General features: G+C 41.7%; 1 protein-coding gene across 1 annotated transcript in view; it reads right to left on the reverse strand.

The window, feature by feature from the left end:
* The window catches only part of xkr7b (XK, Kell blood group complex subunit-related family, member 7b), a 120,000-nt gene extending 103,204 nt beyond the window's left edge, over positions 1–16,796 (reverse strand). Inside the window, exon 1 of the mRNA XM_085259222.1 lies at positions 16,198–16,796. Within this exon, the coding sequence (XP_085115348.1) occupies positions 16,198–16,796 (599 nt within the window). The remainder of the gene's footprint in view (positions 1–16,197) is intronic.
* Positions 16,797–27,921: the final 11,125 nt, after the last annotated feature.

Here is a 27,921-nt window from a genome sequence, read left to right on the forward strand (position 1 = left end):
CAAAGGGGAAAATGGCCAAAGCTTTTTTTTGTCCGGGCCTGTAAATTATTCTGCTCTAATGGACGATATTTTTAACATGGGAGTATATAAGGGGGACAGTTTTTGGCACTTATATGCTGGCTTCAGTTTTCAGCCCTGAGGTTTCCACTTCCATTTCATAGATTAAATGAAGCCCTAATGCCAAGTTTTTTTCTTTCTGGCTCTAAATGTTGACGCTAAATGTAAATTATTAGGTTCAATATGAACATAATTCCAAGTGATAATGTTCCCTTTACTCCACATGTATATATCCTAAAAAATGTAACCCAGTGTGAAGCAGATTAAAGGAATTGCCTTTGAGATATATACTGTTTTAAGTGTTCACCAACAGAGTCCAAGCATTGGTCAGAAAGATTAAAGGCCGCTAAGCAAGGCTTGTTGATGCAGCCATAAAGCTCACAAGGGAGACGTGTACTCCCCAACAGTCGGGCTTAAACTGAATCAAACTATAAACCCTCCAGTGTCTTGCAAAAAAAGAAGAAAAAAAAGATACAGTCTGCCTTTCCCAGTCTATCAGCCGATAAAGATCTTATTCAAACACTAAAGTGGAGATATTCTGGCTGAGCCGTTAATTTACAGCAAAAGGCTGTAAAACTAGATGAACTTTTGTGATCCCTGAGGAGAAACTGGGTCATTACAGCAGCTCTGAGGCTCAGAGCAAGCAGTGAGATGGTTCACTGTTCAGTAAGCTGAAAACTCTGCCCGCGACGTTATTACACTGAACTCTGCGGTCGATTCGGTCGTAAAGAATTGCAATAATGTGAATTTGACATCTGTTGTACCTATATATCCTTATTTTTGTTGTTTTTCTTCTGACCAAAAATGTAAATAAGTCCAGCAGTGAAATTATCATCCTGCTAGTTTGTCCCTACAATCTCAAATAACCCGTCTACTTCTTCCTGAAACACATGCAGCAAACTGCAGTTCCTCATCTCGCCACTTGAGGAACGCTCCAAACATTAGTTGTTTCTTATGAACTTCAATATTAAAATGTAAACTTATTTACAGCCTGCTTGCAAACAATTACGTTTCTACACCTAATGTATGGAGGTGGAACATATTTATAACTCACAAATTTCATTAAGGCTTAAAGTTATTAAAGCTAAAGGCGTGACCGCTCTGAATGACAGGGGAATGCTGAAACAGGCTCTGTAGCTGGTATCTGTCTCACAGGCATCACCTCAGCCAGTTCCAGTCACTGAGCCGGAGCGCTTAATTGTGCTTATGGTCAATAATATGCAATTATCTGACAAAACATGGCTTGCTGTGTGGTTAATTAACAGCCTGTCCAAGAAATATGTGATCCAGTTTTGCTGAGTTCAATTTTATTTGTATTTCACTTAGCACTAATTAGCAACTCTCCGTGTCTGTGTGATGCACTCGTAGAGTTTATGGATGCAGTGTGCTAAATAAGCTGCCTCCCATTAGCCGCTAATTTAGCATTCCACGCTTTTGTCCAAATGTTGTCACTTCTGGGTTTGAGAATAATCACCAAAAATCTGAAAATAGAGGCTTCAATTTGTGCTGTTCGGCTAAAGGACCAACAACTTGTATAGTAGGAAGCAGGCCCGTTGTGGTGATATGAACATGCTGTTGGCTGAAAGCTTGGGCTGAATTTTGGGAGAAATCTCTGGTTTGATTAAGGGATAGAAATCATTTGTTGGGGTTATTAAAGGTCATGAACAACACCGCTTTAGAATATTTCATACATGTTTGAACATTTCCTTCTCCAGGGTTCCGACTAGTAGAGACACTGGTGCACATTTTACATGCAGCTGTTTCAGTTTTAAAGCAAGTGGTTGGTTTAAAACTGAAATACTAGGTTTTTAGGAGAGACCAAGCTCGACTATGCATGTTTCAACACTAACGACTACACAAAGTTAAGATTTAAAAAGGGTTTTTTTTTTTTTTTTTTTTTTAAATCGGTTATTTTTCAGCATCTAAGAAATAAAAATCCACAGTATATCCATGCACTTCTGTGCAGTCTGATTCTTGCAAATTAAATGTTTCCATCAATGTTTTAAACTTGAGATTACAGACAAAAACAGAGGTTTTATTCACTGAAGAAGGTACACAACCAGCCTGAATTTTCAGTGTGTTTTGGACACAAGTCTGGGTTTGCTTGGTTTAAAATTGTTTTTCAACATTTTGGCTGTTTTCACTGATCATTTCCCTCAGCTATAAATCCATCATCTGCTTCTTCTGCAACCCTAACGTGGCATCTCCCTTCATCTGCTCAGTGCTTCTTGTGGCTTTGCAGGGTTACAGATGAACATGTTGCATGTCACAAATGTTCATCAAAAAAAGCCCAAACAACAAATAAATTAAGTGCAGCATGTAAGCTGCTATTTGTAATTCCTTTGATATTTCCTCGCCGCTGCTGGGATGTCAGAATCCGTCAATAAGAGCGTGCAGGTTTGGTTTGAAAGTGAGGAGACGTTAGCTGGTTGCAGAATTAGTGATGTAAATATATTTATATGAGAGATGGTATACAGTGTGTTTGTGAGCATGCTTTCATTTAACATCAGAATTCATCATACATACATATTCTTCATGCATCCATACCTGCAGAGCACACGGTAACGGCATGCATCGCCGCAGCGCGCGCTCACAGAACATGTGCTGACTACATGCGCTGTCCCAGATATGCAAACACACTCGGAGGACGATTAGGGAGGGGTGAGAAACATGTGTAAGATCTTGTGAACTTTAAATGCAACCCCTCGCCCAGCTTCTTCCCCCATCTGTGTGGATTTTAGGGGAACAATTAAAAGTTAAAGCAGAAACAGCGTGAAGAGAGAAAGGGAGGACTGCAAGTGACAGAGGGGGATCGGGTGACAGGGGCACCTATCAGGAAATGCAAGATCTCTTGACACATACATACACAGACACTGGAAATGTGATTGGCAGCTCCCTCAAGGGCTGTAGTGAATTATTCAGCACAGTGTGACGGACCGACAGACAGGAAAGCATACAGAGAGACAGAGCATCCGTCAGAGACACGGACTGAGAGGGAGACGGACAGACAGGCACGCAGAAGGCTGTGGATCATCAAAACTTCCCTCCAGGCACATTTTTATTCATAATCAATAACTCTATTAAATTTTACATCAACCTACGCGCATTCATAGTCCTGGGACTCTAAATTCTTAAAGAAACATGTTTTGAAATTCGGTGCCTTCCTTCAGCTGCTGCTGACCACCGTGACGGAAACCAGTTTGTGCATGCAAACATTTAAAAACCAGCCTGCAGTTATCACATCACAATCAACAGCAAAGCCTGGCCAATCAGCTCACAGTTTGCCGTGCATGTTAGCCCAGGACGATGTGTCTCATTTCAATAAAGGCTTCTGGCTAGACTGCTACAGCCGAATGACATATACCTCGTATGGAAGTTTGTGCAGAAACGGGAAAAACAGATTATGATATCTGCGTTTTTACATGATATAAACAGGAAAACTAATAATTAAAAAATTAATTTGTATCAGTTTTTGCTGTATCCAGTATTTTCTTGAGTTTATTTCCTCACAGTTTATCTTAAACAAATAAAAACATATAAGCGGGTTAGCATTGAAAAACCACACTGATGATGTCGAGGTCTGAAAAACTCATGCATAGGGCTGTGCGATATGACCAAAATCCCATATCCCGATATAAGACATTTATCGTCCCGACAACAATATAAATCACAAAAATGTTACATTTTCTGTAGATTCTGTGAATCTCGGCCAGCTCGACTTGCGTGAAGCGTTTGCAGCTGGGCGTCGCACGCCTGGAGTCGAGAGTTTTGACTGATGCATGTAGCGACGCCATTTTCTTTGTCAGTATTTATTACACGGCGTGCTGCAGGGAAAAGCGTTTTCTAAGGTTTATTTTTAAGCACCTGACGGCTCTTTTTCGCTTCTCATCGGTAAACACTCTGCATACTATTTATTATGCATATGATTTATTTTATTTTGAAAAATCTCAACAGGCTCTTCAGCTTTATTGTGAAAGGTTTATGTGGAAAACAAGTGGATGGCGGAGCCACGTTGCTAACGACAACGCATAAAAGCAGTCGCTTGTCTGTCTGTAGTGTGGTTATTTTTAATTATAAGAGAAAGTGACAGTGACCATCAAAACGATTAAAAACATTGCTGTAAACAGTTTATTTTGTGACACCACAAAACAAACGATAGACGTTTTATATCGTTATATCGAACAGCCCTACTCGTCTAACATGATACACTTGGTGTTAGAGGCTTAAGGTGTTTTGTGTTGACACTGTTTAGGACGTGATTTTTAGTGGAGCCCATATTTAAATGATGTCCTGAAATCAGCAGCTGACACTGGAGGATTAAGCTTAGTAAGGTTCACTGGCTAACCTAAACCATATTTTATGCAGATATTTTCCCATAGAAACAGTGCCTGTGAATTTCATAGAAACAAACTGGCAAAATCAGGAAAATCTTTTACTCGAGGGTTTCAATCGTATTTTCAGTAGAGAAACGTTCACTTGAGTTGAGCCACAGATCTGAGATCGAGATCGTGTTTCCAAATGTGTGGTTTGTACTTCTTAAAACACTCCTGTGCAGGTTCTGATGCCAGAGACAAAACAGCTGCTTAAAAGGAGCCATTTGACTTTTTCTAATTCTATCATTATGTCCATCTGTTGGGCTGCATTTCAGCCTGACTTTCATGGTTCTCTAGTTCTTTTCCCTACAGGCCGCTGGATGCTGCAGGATCACGCCCTAAGGGCAAAAGAAAATGCAGAAAAGCTGTGAAAAAATAGAAATAATTCCAGCGCTGTCAGAGGAAATGACTTTACAGAGGAAACCCCCAGAGAAGGCTAAAAGAGTAAAACAGAGCTCCAGCTGTCTAATCCATATGATATTTATGGCGACACAGGCTTAAATTTACATGACAGCACATTGTCTTAAATTGCCCCGTCTCTCTCTGTCTCAGCAGAAATGAAAGAAACAGCTGCTATTTCTTGTTTACCATCCAATCAGCATATCAGAAGCTTCAAACAACAGAAGAGCTATCACTTCAAGTCATGTTCTTTTAGTGGGTCAAGGAATAGCAAGAGACCTCAAAACTTCCTTTAAATCACAGATCAGACAAAGAAACTGAGACTGAACCTGAAAGACTTGCAGATGCGGAGAATCCTGAGAACCTTCAGGTTTTCTTGAAGTTAAATAAAGGATATTTTCTTTATAGTCGAAACTGGTGTGAACATGCTGTCAAAACATACAGTAGTAAGTCAGAAAAATTCTTCTTATCACAGGTTAAATGAAGTTCTTCTCGGCTGTGATTAAACACTGAAGTAGGAGGACAACATGCAAATACGTGTTTCTACAAATTATTATTTTTATTCATTCATTTCTGTTTGTGTGTAATATTACTTCATGCAGTCGAGCTCAACCGCAATCCCACTGCAAGATCTGACAGCAGCTTATTTTAATACCAGCTCACATCAGCTGATAGCTCCACTTAGGTCATCTCCTAAACATTCAGCTGTCCTGCCCATGCCTGTAGGCTGTAAGCTGCTTTGCAACCTGCCTACATAATAACTCCTGTTCATGACATGTCAGAAATGCCGTCATTGTCTGCAGTGAAATGTTATTAAATTATATTAAATTAAATTATTATATCATATTATTTATTTGGAACAAAAAACATATGTTCAATCAGCTCCATGAACATCTCTCATCTTTCAGCCCCAGTTTGTGCTCCTCTTAATTCCTTAGGGGTTTACGTTAAAAACAAATTCTCCACAGTGGACCAGTTTTAGCTCAAAAGCTCCCATTTTTGGAAAGATGAGTAGTGTAGGTTCCCACGCATTTATGCCAAGACAGATTGCGTGTGGAGGAAGAACACAGACCAGAAAGGACTCAGATGAAATCTTTTACGTCGTATATTATTTTTATTTTTTCCTCATAGAGTTTATTAAGGCAGCCCTCCTAATTATTAATGGTGATTCATTGTAGCATTTCTTTTATTTTTATTATCCTTTTTCAAAGAAAACACCATCTGCAATTGATATACTGGTTGTTTTTATCATTCATTTGTTGCTGGCTGGCGAGCACCAGCACTTCCCATCCTTAGTTTCCTACCAACCAGATGACCGGGTCACTCTGCTCTCTTTGATTTGCTCCTGAAGTAAACTTCTGTCCAAGAGAGAGCTGATTATACCTCTAATATTTTAAATTTCATTTCATAACACAGCTATATATACATAGCAAACACATGCCTCTCACTGACCCTTTCTTAAAAGCTGAAAATCAGCCCTGTGTTTTGAAGAACTTAAACGTTTTTAAAGATTAAACTTTTTCTGAGATCTCACCACCACCCACAGCAATATTTAAATATTTCTAGCTGTGAGCTATAAAAGAAATGAGGTTTTTCTTCTGTGGCACGACTACGACCATTTAAAGCCAATTTAAAAATCAGGCTGATTTTCTATACATGCTGACTCTCGTTATGATGCTTTGTCCAAGAACTGCGGTACTCAGCACACAGAGCAAAATCAAAACCTGCTTAGAATTTGAGTTTGTAGGAGGAATTATTACAACACTGGGCCTCAGCTGCGAATCAAAACTCACAACTGTGAAAGCAAAGATTGGAAGAGAAAGTGCCGCACCAACGCACGCTTCTTTAAGAGGGTCGCCACGTTCGGCTCAGCAACAGCTCAGGTTTGGGGAAGATCGCTGATCGGCGTTGAAGGGCTTCGTTAAATAAGGCGATGTTAAGATAAACACTAAAAGAACAGGAGGACACGAAGCCTGAAACACTTTATCTGCTTCCACTTGCGTGAATGAAAGGTTGGCAAATAGCTTTGGGGTCTGAAAAATGCCAACTCATTTTTTCACAAGTACACAGAAGGCCACAGATTACAAAGCAAAAGACCCGACAGCTGGCCCTGCTAACATCTTTTATTGACACTCTTCTTCTCTTGTTACCCTCTCCAACCAATGGGGAGTCTCTGAGTGACAGACCCTGAAATTAAAATGAAAAGTAAGAGCAATAATCACTGTGAGTCACTTCATTTGTGAATGAACAGTGAGGCAGCCCCTCCTCGAACGCTCACACACACAGATTTGAATGATTCAGCGTATTGAGCTACACTGCGGCTGCCAATTAGTCACTCGGGCTGATTATCAGCCGTGTTCGTCCAGCCGTGGCCAGCAGTCACCTGAGCTGAGTGTCCATTTGGAAATGATTCAGTCACTTCTCTCTAGGATTGATTGATCCGGTCTGGCACAGACAGGAACCGATTGGATCGTCCTAAAAAACTGCAATGCTTGCTGACCACTGAAATCAAAGCTGGACCGGAGCTGATGCTTCGTCAGTCCGTCCACAAATGTCAAGGCTTTTCATGTCTGATGGTACCTTTTGAAACCGTCAACACTTAAAATATATCCTGCACTTTTCTTGATGACAGGTGCATAAGATCAGAAAGAAAATCACAAATTCCCTTTGAGGACAAAACATTTAGGACCTCAGACATTCAACGAGCAAACTGCATATGAACAAACAGCAAATAACACTCATCACATATTCATATATCTGTCATCTGCAGCTGTTCAGCTAAATTCGATCAGGAGACTTTAGAAACATCTCCTAATATGCATAAAAACTGACACAATATAGCCCATAACTGAATATAAACGAGCACCCTCTGGGGCTGAAAGTGTCAATAACTGCAATTTCTTGAATGGCCACTTGGGGCAGGCTCCACGAGTGAGTCGATCTGTTTAACTTGTTTAAAAACAATTCTGGTCGCCTGTTTCCTGTATTGAGTTTAACTTGACTTGTCTCATTATCCCTGATTTGTACTCTGTGTGTTTCCCACCTGTTTTCCTGGCCTCACTGCCTTGTGTATTTATTGTCAGTGTCTCTCTTTGCCATGTGATCCCACTTTGCTGTGTGCTCCCCTGCTCTGTGTTCCTTGACTCCATGATTCCTAGTATTTAGTTTTCCTGGTCTCATTCCCGTGTGTGGGGCTTTTGGACGGCAATGAAGCTGCATTTTGAGTTTATGCCGTCTGCCTGCCACACAGCCCTCTGAGGGACAGGCAGTCTTCAGGCATTGTGAAATATACCAAAGGGAGTCCAATGTTAGGTTTTAGCAGTAAGTACCACTGACTGCAGTTATCAGGAAGATGACTGTTTCAGTCCTCTCGTAGTGTTCGTGATCAACTCCAAACATAAACATACAAAATCCGAGTAAATTGTTGCAAAAGTGTTTCACGTCTTTCCAGCTTCAGTAGGAAATCCCCTGGAGTTCTCAGAAAACCTTTTTAACAAACCCCCAGATAAAGAAATGTGACCTTGCTGCTTTCATCTGGATTTTAAATGTAGATGAGGGAAAAAAGATAAACAGCCGAGTCTCCACTTTAGAAAAGGTGAGTCGACCTTGATTCCAAACCTGACGTGTCTTTCTACTGAAAGGCATTGTGGGTTCTGGTCCGGCACTTGCAGCTGTCAATAGCGGTCTGTATCTCTTAAGAAGGATTTTCCCCCACACAGTTGTTGAACACCACGGGTAAATGACAGCCTGACCTACACCTCATGTTTCAGGTCAATAAAAGCCTCTGCTTTCACTGTGCTGCTGCAAACATCTGCACAGTGAGATCAGGGACATTCAGGAAGATGTCTAAAACTGGCTTCGGTCTTTCTATCAGTGTTTACACACATTTAGACAGATTCATCCTCTAACGACTGACAGTTAAACACAAAACGATACCAGTAAAGATAAAGGTCAGCAAAGCTGGGGATTGTTCTTTGATTGGGCTTCATAAAATAAAATCCTAAGAACCAGGTAGATGTTTGCTCATAACTTCTCACAGAAATTTCAATAAAGGGCAGTTTGAGGAAATTAAACCGACTTGTACAAAGAGTTCATATGGTGCTCGCTATCAACAGGCAGAATTTAAAACTATACACAGTAGAACACCTCAAAGTGTTGAGGGTTAAATAGAGATTAGTGATGCATTTGATACTTCTGACCGTCTGTCAACTTTACTAAATCTAATTTATGCAGCAGGGACTGAGAAAAGCTTCGGTACCAAGATAATGATGAACTGTTGGATGGCTGTGATTGTTAGGGCAGCTTTTCCTCGAGACATGGAGCAGGTTTTCCACTAATTGGGATGTCGGATGTTCGATTTGCAGCTCCTGCAGGCAAAGTGACTTTGGGGAAGATACTGAACATCCCCCCCAAAAAAAGTGCTCGTAGTAGTCGTGTAATAATATATAAACACACCATTTCTATCTGACAGTTTCTCAACCACTAGTTTGTTTAGCCTTTAACAGGACAGTTATCTTTATCCTTATATGCTGTCATTGTGATGTGTAGTGAGAGTAGGGACCAGGAGCAAGAGAACCTGGAGAGGTGGAGGTGTGGACTGGAAAAAAGAGGAAGGGTGGTAACAAGGCCCGCTGTGATGTACGGTTCAGAGAAGGTGGTGCTTAAAAAAAGATTCAGGACTGACAGTGTTAAGATTTTCATTCAGAGTGATGAAGATAGAGAAGATTACAGCTGATTATATATATATGGAGACAGAGTTAGAAAACCAATGATCAAACTGAGATGGTTTGCACACATGCAGAGGAGAGATGGATGATATATTGGGAAAAGGATGCTGAATATGGAGCTCCCTGGCAGGAGGAAAAGAGGAAGATCACAGGGAAGAGGATGCTTGGATTTCATGAGATGGTCCACTGTGGCAAGCCCAGAGAGAGCAGCCAGAAAATATATACAGTGGGGCAAAAAAGTATTTAGTCAGCCACCGATTGTGCAAGTTCCCCCACCTAAAATGATGACAGAGGTCAGTAATTTGCACCAGAGGTACACTTCAACTGTGAGAGACAGAATGTGAAAAAAAAAATCCATGAATCCACATGGTAGGATTTGTAAAGAATTTATTCGTAAATCAGGGTGGAAAATAAGTATTTGGTCAATAACAAAAATACAACTCAATACTTTGTAACATAACCTTTGTTGGCAATAACAGAGGTCAAACGTTTACTATAGGTCTTTACCAGGTTTGCACACACAGTAGCTGGTATTTTGGCCCATTCCTCCATGCAGATCTTCTCGAGAGCAGTGATGTTTTGGGGCTGTCGCCGAGCAACACGGACTTTCAACTCCCGCCACAGATTTTCTATGGGGTTGAGGTCTGGAGACTGGCTAGGCCACTCCAGGACTTTCAAATGCTTCTTACGGAGCCACTCCTTTGTTGCCCGGGCGGTGTGTTTTGGATCATTGTCATGTTGGAAGACCCAGCCTCGTTTCATCTTCAAAGTTCTCACTGATGGAAGGAGGTTTTGGCTCAAAATCTCGCGATACATGGCCCCATTTATTCTGTCCTTAACACGGATCAGTCGTCCTGTCCCCTTGGCAGAAAAACAGCCCCATAGCATGATGTTTCCACCCCCATGCTTCACAGTAGGTATGGTGTTCTTGGGATGCAACTCAGTATTCTTCGTCCTCCAAACACGACGAGTTGAGTTTATACCAAAAAGTTCTACTTTGGTTTCATCTGACCACATGACATTCTCCCAATCCTCTGCTGTATCATCCATGTGCTCTCTGGCAAACTTCAGACGGGCCTGGACATGCACTGGCTTCAGCAGCGGAACACGTCTGGCACTGCGGGATTTGATTCCCTGCCGTTGTAGTGTGTTACTGATGGTGACCTTTGTTACTTTGGTCCCAGCTCTCTGCAGGTCATTCACCAGGTCCCCCCGTGTGGTTCTGGGATCTTTGCTCACCGTTCTCATGATCATTTTGACCCCACGGGATGAGATCTTGCGTGGAGCCCCAGATCGAGGGAGATTATCAGTGGTCTTGTATGTCTTCCATTTTCTGATGATTGCTCCCACAGTTGATTTTTTCACACCAAGCTGCTTGCCTATTGTAGATTCACTCTTCCCAGTCTGGTGCAGGTCTACAATACTTTTCCTGGTGTCCTTCGAAAGCTCTTTGGTCTTGGCCATGGCGGAGTTTGGAGTCTGACTGTTTGAGGCTGTGGACAGGTGTCTTTTATACAGATGATGAGTTCAAACAGGTGCCATTCATACAGGTAACGAGTGGGGGACAGAAAAGCTTCTTACAGAAGACGTTACAGGTCTGTGAGAGCCAGAGATTTTCCTTGTTTGAGGTGACCAAATACTTATTTTCCACCCTGATTTACGAATAAATTCTTTACAAATCCTACCATGTGAATTCATGGATTTTTTTTCACATTCTGTCTCTCACAGTTGAAGTGTACCTCTGGTGCAAATTACTGACCTCTGTCATCATTTTAAGTGGGGGAACTTGCACAATCGGTGGCTGACTAAATACTTTTTTGCCCCACTGTATGTGCATGTGGACACACCCTTTGGTGTCATCAATCATATATGTGCCACATGATCCTGCAGGTACCTACTGATTCCCCCCTTAAACTGCTAATGCTGTGTTCCAGTGTGCTGCAAACTCACTAACTTGCCTTTCCACATATTTATATAAGTGGTCTAAAACGGGCAAATGTACAGACTGTCATCGAGGTTATGAGTGTAGCTAACAGGTTGTCAGACACTTTGCACATTCAACCATCCAAACAAACTCTAACATCTTTTTTTCTGAGACCGCTACAATAATATCACAACAATATCACGATCCATTCAAATCTGACCACTGGCAATGAAGACAATAAACAAATATTTTTCACCTGACTGTTTTTTAATCTTTCATTTTCACAGAAAGAGATAAAAGTTGCATTTGTGTAGTGAAGGAAATCATAATGAGCAGTGAAAAGGCAAACTGGTGTAAATGTCCCAAATACCTGCGAGCTCCTGTGTGTTATTTGGACAATGAATGTTACTTGCGGCCTATTATCTGCTGCCAAAGCCAAACTTCAGCCTGCCTGTGTAATTTCATCAGCTTTCCCCCAGAATGCCTGCGATGTTGACTTTCATTCTATCAAAATGCATTTCACAGGCATACGTTAGGTTTCATACTGCAATAATCAAATCCTAATAATCACACTGGAGGGAAAACATCTTGAATTCACTTCCGCCTTGAAGAAATCTCAGCTTCTCAAACGTAAACCTGCAGTCAGAGTCGAGTCATCGACAGTCTGAGCCCAGCCCGACTCTCCCGGCAGCAACTACCCCATTAAAACCAACTTATTCTCATTCTCCAGCTCTCAGCATCTTATTGTTGTTCATTAATGCGCTTCATTACGGAGTCTGCATGTAATTATACTCATATGAATTCCCGCATGCTCTTTTTTTCCCCTGAAATAGTTGATGTTCTGTGAATCTCCATTTAATCTCGTGTTTTTCCGTGTTTGTCTACAGAGGTTCGGAGGCGAGCTGCCGCCCACCGCCCTCTCCTAAAGGATGATTCAGTCGGCCCGTCTGAGTTAGCGGACCTTTCTGCTCAGTGAAAATCTAAGAAGCTATTTTCAATCTTTTTGGAAATTATGCAGTCACAATAAAATGTGTCTTTGAATAAGACACTGGTCCGGTTCTTCAAAGTGTCAGATTTTTGTTATATGGGAGTAAATCAAAGGCACAGGCCGCTCGTCGTGTACAAATTTCAGTTTGTTTTCCTGAAAGCTGAAATAAATTATGCAACAAGAACAAGCAAAAAATTGCTCTGTTGAATTGTCAGCCTTATTGTTGCTGGAAAATATCATTTTTCATTGTTGCACAACTGAGACGCTTTTCTGTAGAACAATGCAGCGAGTGTTTGTGCGCTTCTTTTAAATCTTTCTTTGTTGCAAACAAATGTTTTTTGGGTTTTTACTACACTATTCAAGTCTTGGGTCTGACTTCAGGATATTTTTTCTATCATCTCAGTCATGTCTCGATCCAGCTGGTGTTTTGACTGTAACTTGCTTCACCCTCAGGTCTTTGCTTTCCCTTCAGTCTCTCCTTTTTATTCGCCTCGATTTATCTGGCCAGTGTTACTTACTGCTCTTGGAACAGATGATACGAGTTGCTCTGGAGTCGGTAAACAGGTTCTACTATTAAAAAAAAGAGAGATCCCACTGGTAACCAGTTAAGCGGGTTATTATGACCCATAATTACTTCCTAGTGTGACTGGCGTCTCTAATGGCTGCAGTAATTATGAGGGAAGCATGCGGGTTAGGACTGCTGGTATTTCAAGGCAATTTCTGCAGGATTTTTGTTTCACTTTAACAGTTTAGTGCACCTCCTTCTTGAGAATCAACATGGTAAACAATTAACTTGTGATAATGGTGCTGGCTTCGTGTTTTTGTGTTGACCTCGAGCTGAGAGTTGTACACTGATGCGGGCTTAATGCTCAGGCGGACCCTCAAAGCACTGAGAATAATTGTGCTGCATGCTCACATAGCTCTGGGTCTGTTGGTCTGACAGTGGAAACATATGTTTAAAAAAAACAGAAAGAGAGCCATTCAGACACCTCTAGGATGAGTAAAATTACAAAGGGACCAAGGTACCAGGAGAGGGTTACCGAGGTAGCCACGCCTGGGGGGAGGTGTTTGAGGGAGAGTGCCTGGTAGCTGGGGCTTAGCACGTGGGGTCCAGCCGGGCACAGCCCAAAGAAGCAACATGGGCTCTCCCTCCTGTGGGCGCACTACCTGCAGGAGGCACCATAGAGCTTCAGAGCCATATGGATTTGGTGGTGGAGCAGATGCCCTGGTGGTCTGACCACTAAAAAAGAACTGACTTCAGGTTTTCTTTGGCTCCTGTATTTCATACTTACTTTTGTGTTTTGTGGTGTGCTGCATTAAGTAAAGGATTATGCTATATTTAAAAGGCTGCTTGAGAGACATGCACCTCAAATGAGACGCACGATAAATGGACTGGAGCTTATCTACTGCTTTTTTACTCGAGCACTCAGAGTACTTTTAGCAGCATGTCTCATTCACACAAGTGCTTTTTCACAACAGCCACACACATCCACACTCCAGCGATCGCATCTAAAGGAACCTGGGTTCAGTATCTTGCCCAGGGACCTTACAATATAATAATATAACCTTAATTATGCAGTGCCTAGAGGTGACTGCAATTACGTGAGTGTAATCGAGTTTAATTCAACTGAACTGAATTAAAATGTTATAGTAAAAAAGTTCCTTCTACTCTACTAACTGGTAATGGTTGAGCTGGTTGTGGCAGAGCTACAGGAAGGTGCTTTAGTCCAGTTATCAGCAGCTTAGAGGTTTGAAGAGTCCAGAGTTTAATCTGTGATGTTTTATGATTATCTGTAAAACATTAAAGAAGGAAAATGTCTTTTATGTCTTTTTCAGACTTTTCCCTACACATTTATTTGTAATTGTTTTTTGTATTTTCATCTGTTTGTCACTGTTTTTATTTATTGTACTTTGCCTGACTTGATAAATATGTGGCAATACAACTGGGTTACTTGATTACAGCACTTTGTAATTGTCACCACACATAAATTTGTAAACATCTAAATGTCTTATGTTGTAATTAGAATATATTTCATTTTGACTCTGGCAGCGTTCACAAAAACTTGTTTCATAATGTTTTTTCACATTTGAAATGAACACACAACTTCATGTGTGAGTCTGATGTATTATATACACAGTGCTTCACGTTGTCTAACAAAAAAAAAAGTCTTTCATTTCTAGAGATTTGGGTTATGTGAAACTTTCATATTCGAGTCAACCCTTTTGCACCCAGCAAAAACTTCTTGAAAAGACGACTTTGTCAGATGTCTCGAGTACGTCGAGATTTGAAGAGCGAGAGGTGAAAAGACGTCTTTTCGGGTCAGTGAAAAGACACGCCTTCACTTCTAAATTTAGTTAAAAGTGAAAAGACACCTCTTCTTTCTCAGCACATCTGCAGACTCCTCAGCCAACCATCAGACTGTAACCCGGAGCGTCCTGTGAGGCAGTGTGACTCCATGTTTCAGGTTTTGACTGTCCAGGCACGTGCGAATAAGCTCACCATCCAACGCTCAAAGAGATCCAACCCCAAACTTGATTTACATACAGATATATGAACATTTATAAATAATTTTTTTATAGTTTAAAAAATGCTGTTTTGTAAAACTAGTCTGTGTAGCCACAGTGAAAAAAACTGTAGCTGTCTGATTGGTCGAAAAAAGGAGTTTACAAAGAAGGCGACTCGACTTCTTTAGGTTTGGTGAAGGTGTTTAACCTCTGATCCAAGAGGCTTCTTCAGTTCTAAAACTAATAACGTGCAGACTCCCAGGTATTTAAACCCTGGTGGATGCTGTTCCCACTATTAATGCTCCAAACTCCTAAGACTACCATGGGCTGGATGACTGAGAAGCTACACAGTCAATCAAATGCTGTGTTTAAAATATATAAATTCTACAACAAGGTTGGATGTGAGGTTTAGAGTTCTTTCTGGTATAATATCTATGTTTCATCTTTCACTTTTACTTTCAAACTTCTTTTGACTGGTTAACCAGATTTTTCAACATAAATGGACTTTTGGTGCATGATGGGTAAAGTCTAACAGAGTTAATGTAACAGGAAAGGAAATCAGTTTGAAATGTGTTGTGGGAATGCTCGTTTAAAGATTCAGCCCATACATTTTAACCATCCCAAACTACTCTGCTTGTAAAAGAAGGGGGAAAAGATCCAGTGTGGAAATCACTGACATGACAAGCAGCCAGAGGAGAGCAGCAGCGAGGTCTAAACCACAGCGCCTTGATAATGTTCCTGTCAACATATCAGGACCATGACAGTCGGAGGCATCGGGGGGCAGAAACTACATGTTGGAGCTGTATGCAGCCGTGCAGCTGCTGTCACAGGCGGGACTGGAGTGGCAGGTGGACCAAAAGGTTCAGTTCAGGGGAGCTCATCGCATTTTTTACGACTGTTTAAAGTTGTGCGTGAACGTGGGTACTACACGGCAGCTTTGGAGGAAGGAGTCGCGCTGTCTTCGTTTATTTCTGCACATGGAAGAGAGAGGGAACATTTCGGACACATGCACATGCGATGACGCGCGCGCACACACACATCGAGAGCCTAAACACACAGACACACTTTCTGGCACACACATGGAGATCTCCGTGCAGGATAGCGTTGAGAACGCATTGCCAGCGCACATATTACGCACACAGAAGTGCGCTTTGCACACACACACGCGCGCACATGCACGCAAGCACGCCCCTCTCGTACTCCACGCCACTCCAGCGGTCCTACCTCCACACTTGCCCCAGGTGCAGGACGTGAAGCACGGTCTGAAAGACCCACATACAGACGGTGCAGCACCTCCAGGGGGTCCCGACTCTCCCCGCCGTCGCTGGCGGGGCAGAGGACGCGTACACCGGTGTAACATTCGCGGCGTTCACCGCCACCGCGCTCCCGCCGCGCTGGTCGCTGTCCTTGGTGCTTAGAGTGCCGTCTCCCGCCGCGGCTGCTCCGCCTGCCGCTGTTCCGCTCCCGCTGCAGCTCGCTGCTCCTCCTTCCCCGCCGCTCAGCTCCGCGTAGTCGTACACGAACCACCTGAAACTCAGCACCTGCACGACAGCCGAGGGCACCACGACAAAGACGAGCGTCAAGCCGAACCACCAGTTTTCGCCTCTCAGGTAGTAGTCGGCAGCCAGCCACAGGTCGGTCGCGCCGTCGGAGAAAAAGACGAGCAGGGCGCAGAGCACCCAGCAGCAGTCCAGCAGGGTGTAGGGCTTCCCGCCGGCGGCGGTGCAGCGGGGCCGGGCGGCGGGGTTCCCCGGCTCCGAGAGGCTCCTGGGCGTGTTGTCATCTTCCACAGACACCGCTGCTCCATCCGACTTAGCGGCCATGTTGGTTAGGATAGGAGAGAAAGACAGAGAAAGAGGTGGGGAAACGGGAGAGAGAGTGAGAGAAAGCGAGGGAGAAGGGAGGGGGCTGGCTGTTTGCAGGAGAGAGTGTGAGAGATTACATCATAACTAGCCTCATCATCAGCCAATTAATTGCGAGGCATCATTACTAAGAGCGCTTTTAACACCGTGACACCAGCGCGATGTTTTCGGGACATCCAGCGTGCAGGCAGACAGTCCCGCAAATAATTACGACCTGCGGGGTTGTGCTTTTAAACCTATTATCGAATCTGCCCTACCTCCGCACCACCAGCGCACATGTTACACTCACATTAAGGTAATTTTGCATGCACCATATGAGTTAACGACTTAGCTGGCTACTGTCAGTGAAGGACTCAGCGTTTTTATGCACATTCAATCTGCCTTCAGGCAGTAAATGTTAAATGTCCTGTGCTTTCACTCAAAAACCACGACCCCTTGATCATTAAGACACTGGGTGGCTTTGCACTCAGCGGTCTTTACGGCAGTAGTTCGACTGACATCATTTGGGTTTATCATCGAGAGAAAGCAGAGCAGAGGAAGCTGCTTCACATTCAGACAGATGTTTAGGAGCTCTTAAGTAAAACTACAGTCTTGCCACAGTCTGGGGCGGAAAGGTTAAAGGGTTACGCTCAGTTTTTTAAATAATTTTTGTCTGGGTTCTTCTCTGCATACACTCAGCAGCAGTTTCACAGGCTCGTTTTATCCTCTCAGAGTAACAAGCCACAGTCTGGATGATGATTTTTATTTGCATGAGGGACACAGTGACACACGTGTCATGACAATATGACAGACAATAGCAAGACCTGTTTTTGATTGCTTTAAAATAAGGTAACAGTGTAACTAATTGTGCATTTGCTGGCTGTTGGAATAAATAGAAAAGCAAAACAGAAAACTTGATTTTGGTACAATTGTTGTTGATATTATATATAAAAACACAGAAGCATGGTGGACTGAAGGAAATAGCCAAGGTTGGTTTCAATGCCTTCGTTGCATGTGTTACATCTAATCTGTAATATGGTAATTAGGCTGTAATTACTAGTTGCTGTCAACACAGAAGAACCATAGACTGTATATAAAAGATGCACCTGTTTGGCTCGCAACAACTCAGTGCATACACAGACACGGCCGACCTGCTGATGTTCAAACTGAGCATCAGTGACTTTGAATGTGACGTGGTCGTTGGTGCCAGATGGGCTGGTCTGAGTATTTCAGAAACTGCTTATCTGCTGGGATTTTCTCACACAAGCATCTCTAAGGTTTACAGAGAACGGTCCAGAAGAAGAGAAAATATCCAGTGAGCAGCAGTTCTCTGGGTGAAAAGGCCTTATTGATGCCAGAAATCAGAGGAGAAGGGCTAGAATGCTTCGAGCTGATAGAAAGGCAACAGTGACTCATTACAGCCAACGTATGCAGAAGAGCATCTCTGGACACACAACATGTTGAACCTTAAAGCAGATGGGTTACAGCAACAGAGCACCACACTGGGTCCCCCTCCTGTCTCCTCCTTCAGTTCACACACACTCAACAAAACGGGAAAATAGAAGATAAAAAATGTTGCCTGGTCCGATGAGTTTCAATTCCTACTACAGCATTTGGATGATAGGGTCAGAATTTGGTGTAAACATGAAAGCATTCGTCTATCTTGCTTTGTATCAATGGTTCAGGCTGCTGGTGGTGGAGTGGGATATCTTCCTGACACACTTTGGATCTCTTGAAGATCACTTAAGTGCCACAGCCTACCCGTGTACTGTTGCTGAACATGTCCATCCCTTTATGATCAGAGTGTCTGCAGGTAAAATCGTGTCCAACCAGGTACTAGCAAGCTTTGATCTATTGCTACAGATCATGTGAGTGTTCGTCCTGATTAACGTTTGTGATTATTTTCATGTTTCAAATCTTACTGAATACAATATGCTCCTTATTTTGTAAGTTATGGTTCTAGTTAAAGTCAAAAGGGAGAATAAGCCTAGCGTGCTGCAGGGTGGCCTTACTGCAGCTGTGTGGATGTGCAATCGGTCGCAGCATGTCCAGCTTTGAAACACAGATATGGCAATGGCGAAAAAGTCTTATTTGATTTTGTTTGCAGACTATGAAATTAAAAAGAAGACTCGGGCAGCAGAGTATTAGCTACGCCAGCTATGTCAGCTTTAAACTGCACACTGATGAGCAGCCAGAAAGGGTGCACTAATTTTTAATGTTTCTTATATATATGAAATATGTGTTAGATTGGAGAAAGTGCCTGTTTCAGTACTGTTTCTGATTTTAGCTGCTTGTGAAGAATCAGAGTAAAAAGAAGCTGTGCGTGACGTGTGATCAAAAGAAAATACAAGATATTGACGGGTAATGAAAGAACGTGTCACCTGCTGCAACGACGTCTCCGTGATGTGTGATGTTGATGGGTTTTTGGACAACAATGGAGCTCTAGGGCGCAGTGCAATGACACATATCAGGATTTGGATATGCTGACAGTATGAGTCGGTGGGATTAACTCACTTTTGGTTTTCTAATTGGATTTTTTTGGCACCAAGAAAAGAAATGGAAAAAAAATGTGAGACTCATCCCAGAAGATTTCATTAGCATCAGTTGTTGAAGGAGGTGTATTTATTTGGCAGCAATTCAGCCATATCCATTTCCTAATATCCTCAGCTGGTCCCGGAGCAGCCACTCTCCAACCTCACAGGCAGCCTCTGTTTTAGCATCAGGGTCTTTAAAGTGCATTTGTCTGATTGTAATGAGGCAGTGATGCATAGAGCTGACAAGACAGAGCAACTGGTCTGTTTACAGCAGTGACCATACTAATTGAAAAGATCCCATAAACTCTGAGCAGAATAGGCAATAAAATTCTTTGGTGAATTACTTCTCTGTGCTTCACTGCCCTCAATAAACTAATCAGCTGCCATGTTTCCACATCAGGGCAGAGGAGGGCTTAAAGAGCCAAATTCAATCCAAAATATCTGCAGATCCAGTTAAGTTCATTTGAAGCTTCCTTTCTGCAAATTGACTGCCTCGGTTTTCTGTTCTTTCTTTTTCTTTAAGATTCATTCAGACTCCAAACTCAGCTCATAAGGATGACTGTCACAACCACACTGCAGAAGATTCCCACAGTTCACACTATAATTCAGTATGTTGATGGCTGAGGAACTAAAACGTCTGACAGATCACACTGGACCTCCTACTTTCACCTGGGGGTTCAGTTATGAGGAGCATTTTTTCACATAGCTGAGTTGTTCACATTTTTTTGTGTCAATATTTTAGTTCCAGTTACTCTTTGCTTGGTTTTAGGGAACTAAACTACTTGGACAGGCATGATTGTTTTTTTTGGAAAAAGTCCAAATTTAGGCTGAAGCACACCCGTTTACCACCTTTTGGTGACTCCACATGTGCCATATAGAGTGCAGGTATCCCAGCTACTTAATCCATGGAGAGGAATTCCCTTTGCAGGTGGTCCAGATAGGGACTGACTGACTCAGTCAAGACTGATCTCAAGACTGCACCATAGCCTAGATTCTACGATCTTCTATAGGTAAAACATAACTAACGGCAAAAGCTTTTCCCAGCTGTCATAGTGCGAGAGGCAAAGTAGACCCTGGACAGGTCAACGGTCCACTGCAGGGATCACACCGTGAGTGAGACGACCACACAATCACCAGTTAACTTAACATAAACGCTCATGGCTTTTCAGTCCTAGATGACACCCACGCAGGCACTACGACTACATGTAACCTCGCCACAGAAAGGCCCCAGCTGACCACTGCACCACTGTGCCATCATTTACCTTAAGACAGGGGTGTCAAACTCCAGGTCTTGAGGGCCGGTGTCTTGCAGGCTTTAGATCTCACCCTGGGTCAACACACCTGAACCAAATGATTAGTTCATTACCAGGCCTCTGGAGAAGACATGTTGAGGAGGTCATTTAGCCGTTTAAATCAGCTGTGCTGGCTCAAGGACACATCTAAAACCTCGAGGCCTGGAGTTTGACACCCCTGCCATAAGAAATAAATGGATGCAGACGTTCCCTTGTTTCATGGTTTACTCAAATTCCACCACAAGTTATTACACACCATTGAAAAGATCCAAAGAAGGTGCAACAATTGTCGAATTAAGACAGTCATTGAGGATGTAGAGAAAAAGAAAGATGTTTTATTTGTCAATCTCAGTTTTGAAGGAAGAAAACACTAAAAAAAAAACGATGGGGAACAAACTCTCAGCTTGGAATTTCAGAGAAAGGCAAAACAAAAGTTCACACAAGACGATTTGGCGAGACTTTTTATTATAGCACAGAAAAAATCATCATCAACTTGCTTATTTAACATACTCATGGTTGAAAATATGAATGCGAGCCACATATTCTTCCTTTGTAAATGTCAAAGTTTTGTTTTATGTGGGCAAAGGCATACACAGCTGGTATTTGGTGTTTAACAACTTCTAGAAGTTTAAAGATGATGCTGTAGCTGTTGCCAGTAGCGCAGAGATAATACACAGAATCCAAACTATTTAAAACATTTTCTAATTAGGTAGCTTCAATTTATTAGAAAACGTCCTTAAATGTTCTGTAAGCCCACATATTTCACACATTTAAATACTCGGATCAACAGAGAATAAAGAAGATTTCCTAAATGAAGTTTCACAATCCCAAATGGTTTTTAATGGCTCAGTGCTGTATAATTCAAAGCTCGGAGTGTTCTGGTTTTTGTTTCACAGCATATTAGACATACACAGATTTCTCTGAATATTTTTTTTGATAAATGATGCCCATTATGAGTTTGCGACTAAGGGGAGCTAATTAGAGATCCCAGATCGTCACAGCTCCGTCTCTGACAGCCTTTAAAAAAAATACAGCTTCTGAGTTTCTGCAGTGAGGACAAAACTCTCATCATACTTTCTTATCACAATTTACATAAATAAAAGTTTTTTGCAAAGTTTTCCATAAAATGTAAAACACAGAGACATTGAGTATTTTAGTCTGGTCTGACTTTAAGAGTGAATAAAAAGAAGGTGGACACCCGCTTTCCTTTTTGACCTTTAGTAGTGTAATTATAGCAGTTTAATGAAAGGTCAGATTTTCAGATGTGATGTCTCGTAGGTCTGACTGAGAAGTAACCGGAGTGAAAAGACAAAGCCTGCTTTACTTTTTTCCAATTTAGATAGACTGTGTATAAAAAATGGGTGTGGTCAGCGACTTCACCCATTGGTTGGTTGGTTGGAGTGAAGCCCCACTGTGAAGCCTCAAGATGAGCATTTTCACTGTCGCCTGTTTAAGCCTTTAAGACCTACCATAGAACCAAGTCCACCAGAGCTTATCTTTATATTTTTACATGCTATAGTCCCATTTTTGGGACCATTTATACTTATATAGCCCAAATTCTAATAATATGTATGCATCAACTCCATAGTAACGACATAAATTGCAAAAAAAAAGTGCAATAAACTACAAAAAAAATTGAAAGTCGTTTTTGTTTTGTTTTTTACATATATTTCTAGTTAGAGAAATTTAACGGGTTTATCCCTCAAAACTTTAAATACAAAGAAGTTGCACAAAATAGTTTCCAACCACAAGAAATTTATTTTGAGTGTCTTCATAGTTTTATTTTTGAGATACACCAATTTTTATGTACTGCAGGAAAGATGAAAAGAAATATTATAATGCAAATTTGCAAAACAAAACAAAACAAAACAAAAAAACAACAGCATGTGCATCAAAATAAACTATTTCCAGCAGTGCAATTTGAGTTCTAAGCATCCCAGAAACTATACAGAAAAGCATAAAAGTTTAACATGACTTTTATCAAACTTACTAAATATCATGTTGTGTTGAACAGCCCAACAAACTGATCAGGAAACTGAGATCATGTTCTTTTAACTAGAGGCCAAAAGGTGAGCAGTTGTAACACACCTCCTATGGGATAGACCTGTTTGAGGGGGGAAATGAATTTGCAAGTAGGACCTGGTCAAATTTCTTAAAAAATGTACAATAATAAATCGTGAAAAACCAAACAACACAGTAAATCTTCTCTGATCTTTTGGGTTTGAAGGCCCCCCGGACCCTTTTTATCCTGATTAAAATCCAGCTTTGACGGACATGGTCAATAATAGATACTGTGCAGCCATCCAACCGTGATTCATTGTTATTAGAGGATCAGAGTTTGCCAAGAAAATATTTCCACATCATACATTATCAGCTGCAGCCCAGACTGTTGACACAAGACAGTTTGAAACCATTAATTTGTGCTTCAGTCACCAAATTCTGAGGCTACCGTCTGCAGCCTCGGCACAAAGTGGAAATAATCAGACCAGGATACAATATTTAGTTTCTGTGCCTACTGCAGCTGCAGATTTCTGCTCCTGGCTGTCAGGAGTGGAACCAAAGGTGGTCTTATAGGTGCTCTCCCTCAAGGTTGGACATGTTGTGAATCCCGAGAAGCCTTTCTGATCACTTTTAAAGAGTGGTTCTCTGAGTCCCACAGCCCTTCTGTCAGCTCTAACCTCTGTAGTCTCTTCAATTTGGCATTTCCATCTTGAGAACTCCCTCTCGCTTGATATTTATTTTTAATGCACCAGTGTGTGTAAGCTGGACAGACTGTCGTGGTGAAAAGCTCGGGAAACCAGCTGGTCTGGCACCAACAGTCATGCTACCGTCAAACTCACTGATACGGATGTTTCCAACATGAGGATAAAAAATAAAAATCGTTAAAGTGCTTCACCATTAATAAAGTGTGAGCCGCGTCTCCAAACCAGCAGCAAACTATGCAGAATGAATTGAAATAAAACAAACAAATTATCATAAACAATTACCAGTGCATACATGGCTGAGGAGGCAAAGCAGATGGTCTATTAGTCACAGGTGGTTTGATCCTCAGCTTCTCCTGCACGCATGACAAAGTGTCCATGGGCAGGACCTCCAAACTGACGGATTGATGGATTGCATCTTGCATGGCAGGTGTCACTTAGCTGCCCGTGAAATGGTGAGTGAGAGTGAAACAGCAAAGCATGCTTTGGATACAAATGCATGCATTTACCATTCACCCCCAGCATAGACCATTTACAGACAGAGGACAGGAGGCATTAACCAAACATCCTTCCTATATGCAAAATTATTTAATATTTTAAGGTAACCTGTCAGATTTGTCTCATGCAAAATAATATTCACTTAGTGCTTATGAGTCATGCAAAGCATTTACCATATGGCTTATCTATTATCCCCACATGGGATAAAGCTTTCTTGTACCTTAAACTTGTGCTTCACAGCATGTGTAATTCCAGCACTGCTGCAAGCATCTCTGCTTTTATTCAGTCGTTCAGTTCTTTCTGTGATAATCGGCGTTTTTTAAAGATGAATCTGGCAGCTCCAGCTACTTCTCGCTGTTTGTATTTCTGTAGTTTAGTGAGGCACATTTCACACGAACATTTTAGAACATCAACACGATGCAAAGTCTTTTTCTTTTTTCATAAACATTCTTTATTTTCCAACATTTTCATTAAAAAGTCTTTCTCGGGTTTCCTTAATTTGCAAACAATACTCGTGTTTCTCTGCCTGCTCAGCTCCATCCACCAGTTATCTGCATGATTATCTGGACATTTCTTCTGTGCAAGATACAGGAAGTGAAAGAAACCATCAGCGGAGTAAACGGACAGTGACATGGCTCTGGAAATCTGCAACAGTGTTGTTACCAGAGAACCCATGCAGACACAGGGAGAACATGCCAACAGATTCAAACCCAGAGCCTTTTTGCTAAATGTTAGCATGTACTGGTCTGTGTCCCTGTTATTCCTGCCATAGACTGGTGGCCTGCTCACCAGTCTAATAATACTTTATTAATCCCTAAGGAAATTATGTTATTATTGCAATTATTGTTGCCTACTTTTTAATACTCTATAATGATTTTACTCAACAATAACATAAAGTCTATCTTTTTAGTACCTTAAAATAAAATCTTCCAATGCAAAAGATATTGTTTTCTAGAAAAACAGAAAATGTATTAAAATCATAGAAGTCAAATTTGGTAAATACCTTTTTTGTGAGGGGAAAAAGGTATTCCTGCAAACTTTAAAAAAAAAACTAGTGCTGTGTCATGGCTAAAAACTGTAATATTTTTAAAAGTAGATGAAGCTTCGGTTCGGAAATGCAAAGCAACAGCAGTTTGCTTTAAAGCTACATTTTCCCTAACGGCCAGCAGGGGGAGACTGTTCTGGATGAAAAAAGACATTTGGTTATACAGACGTCATGTGGTGTGTTTACAGCAAACTTAAAGTGAAGTTTCTCCTTGTGCTACTCATATTAATGCATTCACTCCACAAATATTTACCTTCAAAAGCTAACAGGAGAAGAAGTACAACCACCATAAACAGCTGGAATCAAATCTGAGCTTAGCGATCCAGTTTCACCTCTGCTCGTGTCGCCCATTTAAAGTCACATCAGTGTGTTTCTTTGAGCCTTCAGCTGCCTTGTCTCTGATCACAGCAAACACTTATTGAACTCTTAACTCTTGCTGAATATGACATAATGTTTATTTTATACATTAAAGTTCCCTTCATAGTCAAAAAAGGATGCTAAAGGAGGCCATGCCTTTGGTACGGCCTTGGTTTCTCATTCAGTCACCCTAAAATCTAGTTTTAAAAGACCAAAATCAAAATAGTGACAGTGGAAACACCCAGCTTGAGGCTTCATAATGGGTTTCTTTAACGAGTGGGTGGCTAGCATCCATTTTTCATATACATGCCACTCCAGTTGCTCCTCAGTAAGACCTGTCTGAGAGATCATGTCCAAATTAAATTTTGATCTTTTCGGTGTAAAAGAGAGAGTTCGGGCATCAAAATGCTCCCCTTCAGAGTCTGCTTCACCTTAAATCACATTCTGCCCGTGCATCACTCACAAGCTGCGCATTTCCTGACAAATGAGGGTCATTATGAGTTTGAGAGCGCAGGGAGCTAATTAGAGGTCTCAGATCAGTGGTGCCACTGCTGTGATACACTTTGGTGAATGCACACAGACTTCAAGCTTCAGAGGGACTTTTAAAACATCTGTGCCAGTCCACTGTTTTTAGGATAATGATTTTTTACATTTCAGATTGCTTGTCAGTGAAGAGTGACAGGAAGGAGGGAAGCGAGATAATGAAGAAAAGCAAACAACCTAATTCTCCCATTGTCCTTTATGCCTCGTGATGCTAATGGCAGATATAACGTATTAGACACAGAGTTTGACCAAGATTATTTTAACAATAAAAGCAATGTGTGGGTGTTATCTATCAGTTTTTACCATTTGAATTAGTTTGCAGATGCAAAGTGAACATTATGAGAATCTGCTCGGCTCTTAACATCGGACAAGTCCGTGGCAACCTGCTACGGTCAAGGCTGGAGCTCAGTTAACATTTACCCTCTTTGTGGAATTGTTGTCTATTTGGCTTAGATGGAAAAGTTTGTGACAGGAAAAACTACACATTTAGGACTTCACTTGGAAAGAAAAAAACTAGAGTCTATGAACATGTGCTTGTTTAGCAACACAAACGAAGCCCTAACCCTAAATGGGTCATCGAGGAGGCGGCTTTGTAACAGGAACTGGCAAAGTTAACAAAAAGAAAGCAGAACACAGGCGAGGCTCTGGGGTTTTTGACGGAGTTGAAGAATGTACCAGATGTTTCTCACAGAGTCGGAAGAAGGAAAGTGATGCAGAGAGGAAGAGGTTCTTTTGAGTGACTGAACAAGTAGGTTGTGTTTGGCTGGAGAATCTGGAGTGCACAAAGAATTGCAGGTTAGTAGAAGGAATAGCAACGAGGACCAAAGCCAGAAACCATCAGCAGGGCCTGAATGTTGCTACCACAATCTGTCAGAGAGTTGATTAAAAAAACCAAAGCCAGTCTTAGTGCAGGTGCCTGATTAAAAGATGTCTGAGTATGCCGGCTAGGTGTCTAGTGGGAAGACAAGAAGCTACCCCTGTGAAGTGACACAGAAACATGGAAATATAAATACACGGGGAGGAAAGAAAGTGAGAAAAAGAAAAACCTGCAAGCTGGTGCTGGAGGCTATGCCCTGCACTGCTCACACGTGGTTAGGTGATTGGATAATCACGTAAATAAGCAGGTGCACAGGTGTTTCAAATACAGCAAAAACACTCGTTCTCATTTAGCACAGCAGCCGAATTGCCAACAGATGAGTTTCTGAGGTCAGACGAGCATGCCATAGAGCGTGCACAACTCACTTTCAACATCAGTCAGAGGATTAAGACAAAATAGAAAGTGCCTCAGAGTCATTAAAGGAAAAGACGTCCACAAAACTCACTTCTTCAAAGTGATTTATTACATGGACAATTACACGAAGCCTGCAGAATATTCACTGATCTGAGAAATCCTCCAATACCCCAAAATGTCAAGCTTTTCACAAAAATCACTTCATTTTATATTTTAAACCACGGATGTTAAAAATCCCATCATCAGTTTGGTGTTTAAATGCCTGCAGGGTCTGTGGGAACCATTTCAAACCAATCGCATCAAATCACGCTTTAAAGGAACGAGAGAGAAAACATCGCTGAATTGTCTGGAGGCACATGCAGATTTCCTGAGATTCTCCAGTTAAGCACTGACAGTGAAGTTACCCATGTGTCCTTTTACACTTCACGGTTGTACTGTGACGGGACAGATCAGCCTCTACTGCCTTTTTTCAAGTATAGAAGTCGTTTCTCAGCTGGTGAGAGATAGAAACCTCTCACTAGCCGATGCTTCTCCCACTATTAATCCTCTCCGGCTTCGAGAAGCATAAGCTGAGGTGAGCAGATGCAGATCCTGGTTCATTAATTTGGACACTGTTTTATTAATATTAATACATTCATTTTTGTTTCAGTTCAGTAAATAATTAACAGGTTAATGGTGCCACACACTGCAGAGAACTTGTAATGCCTGTATGCTAAAGAACACCTTTGTTGACACTGGAAACACTGACCACAGACAGATAATGGCCACCTGTTTGGAGCACAACACTGTATACCCACAATATTAGGCACGGCTGTGTCTTATTGTACTCTAGTGTGATTATCCCCACTCCCTGCGCTCACCTGCGCTTACATTAACAATCCAGGTCTCAGCGGGCGTCAGTTTAC

Source organism: Mchenga conophoros, linkage group LG20 (assembly GCF_057382185.1).
Source record: "Mchenga conophoros isolate Kocher_MC1m ecotype Shallow Benthic linkage group LG20, M_conophoros_male_GT1.1, whole genome shotgun sequence".
In the NCBI taxonomy this organism is placed as follows: domain Eukaryota; kingdom Metazoa; phylum Chordata; class Actinopteri; order Cichliformes; family Cichlidae; genus Mchenga; species Mchenga conophoros.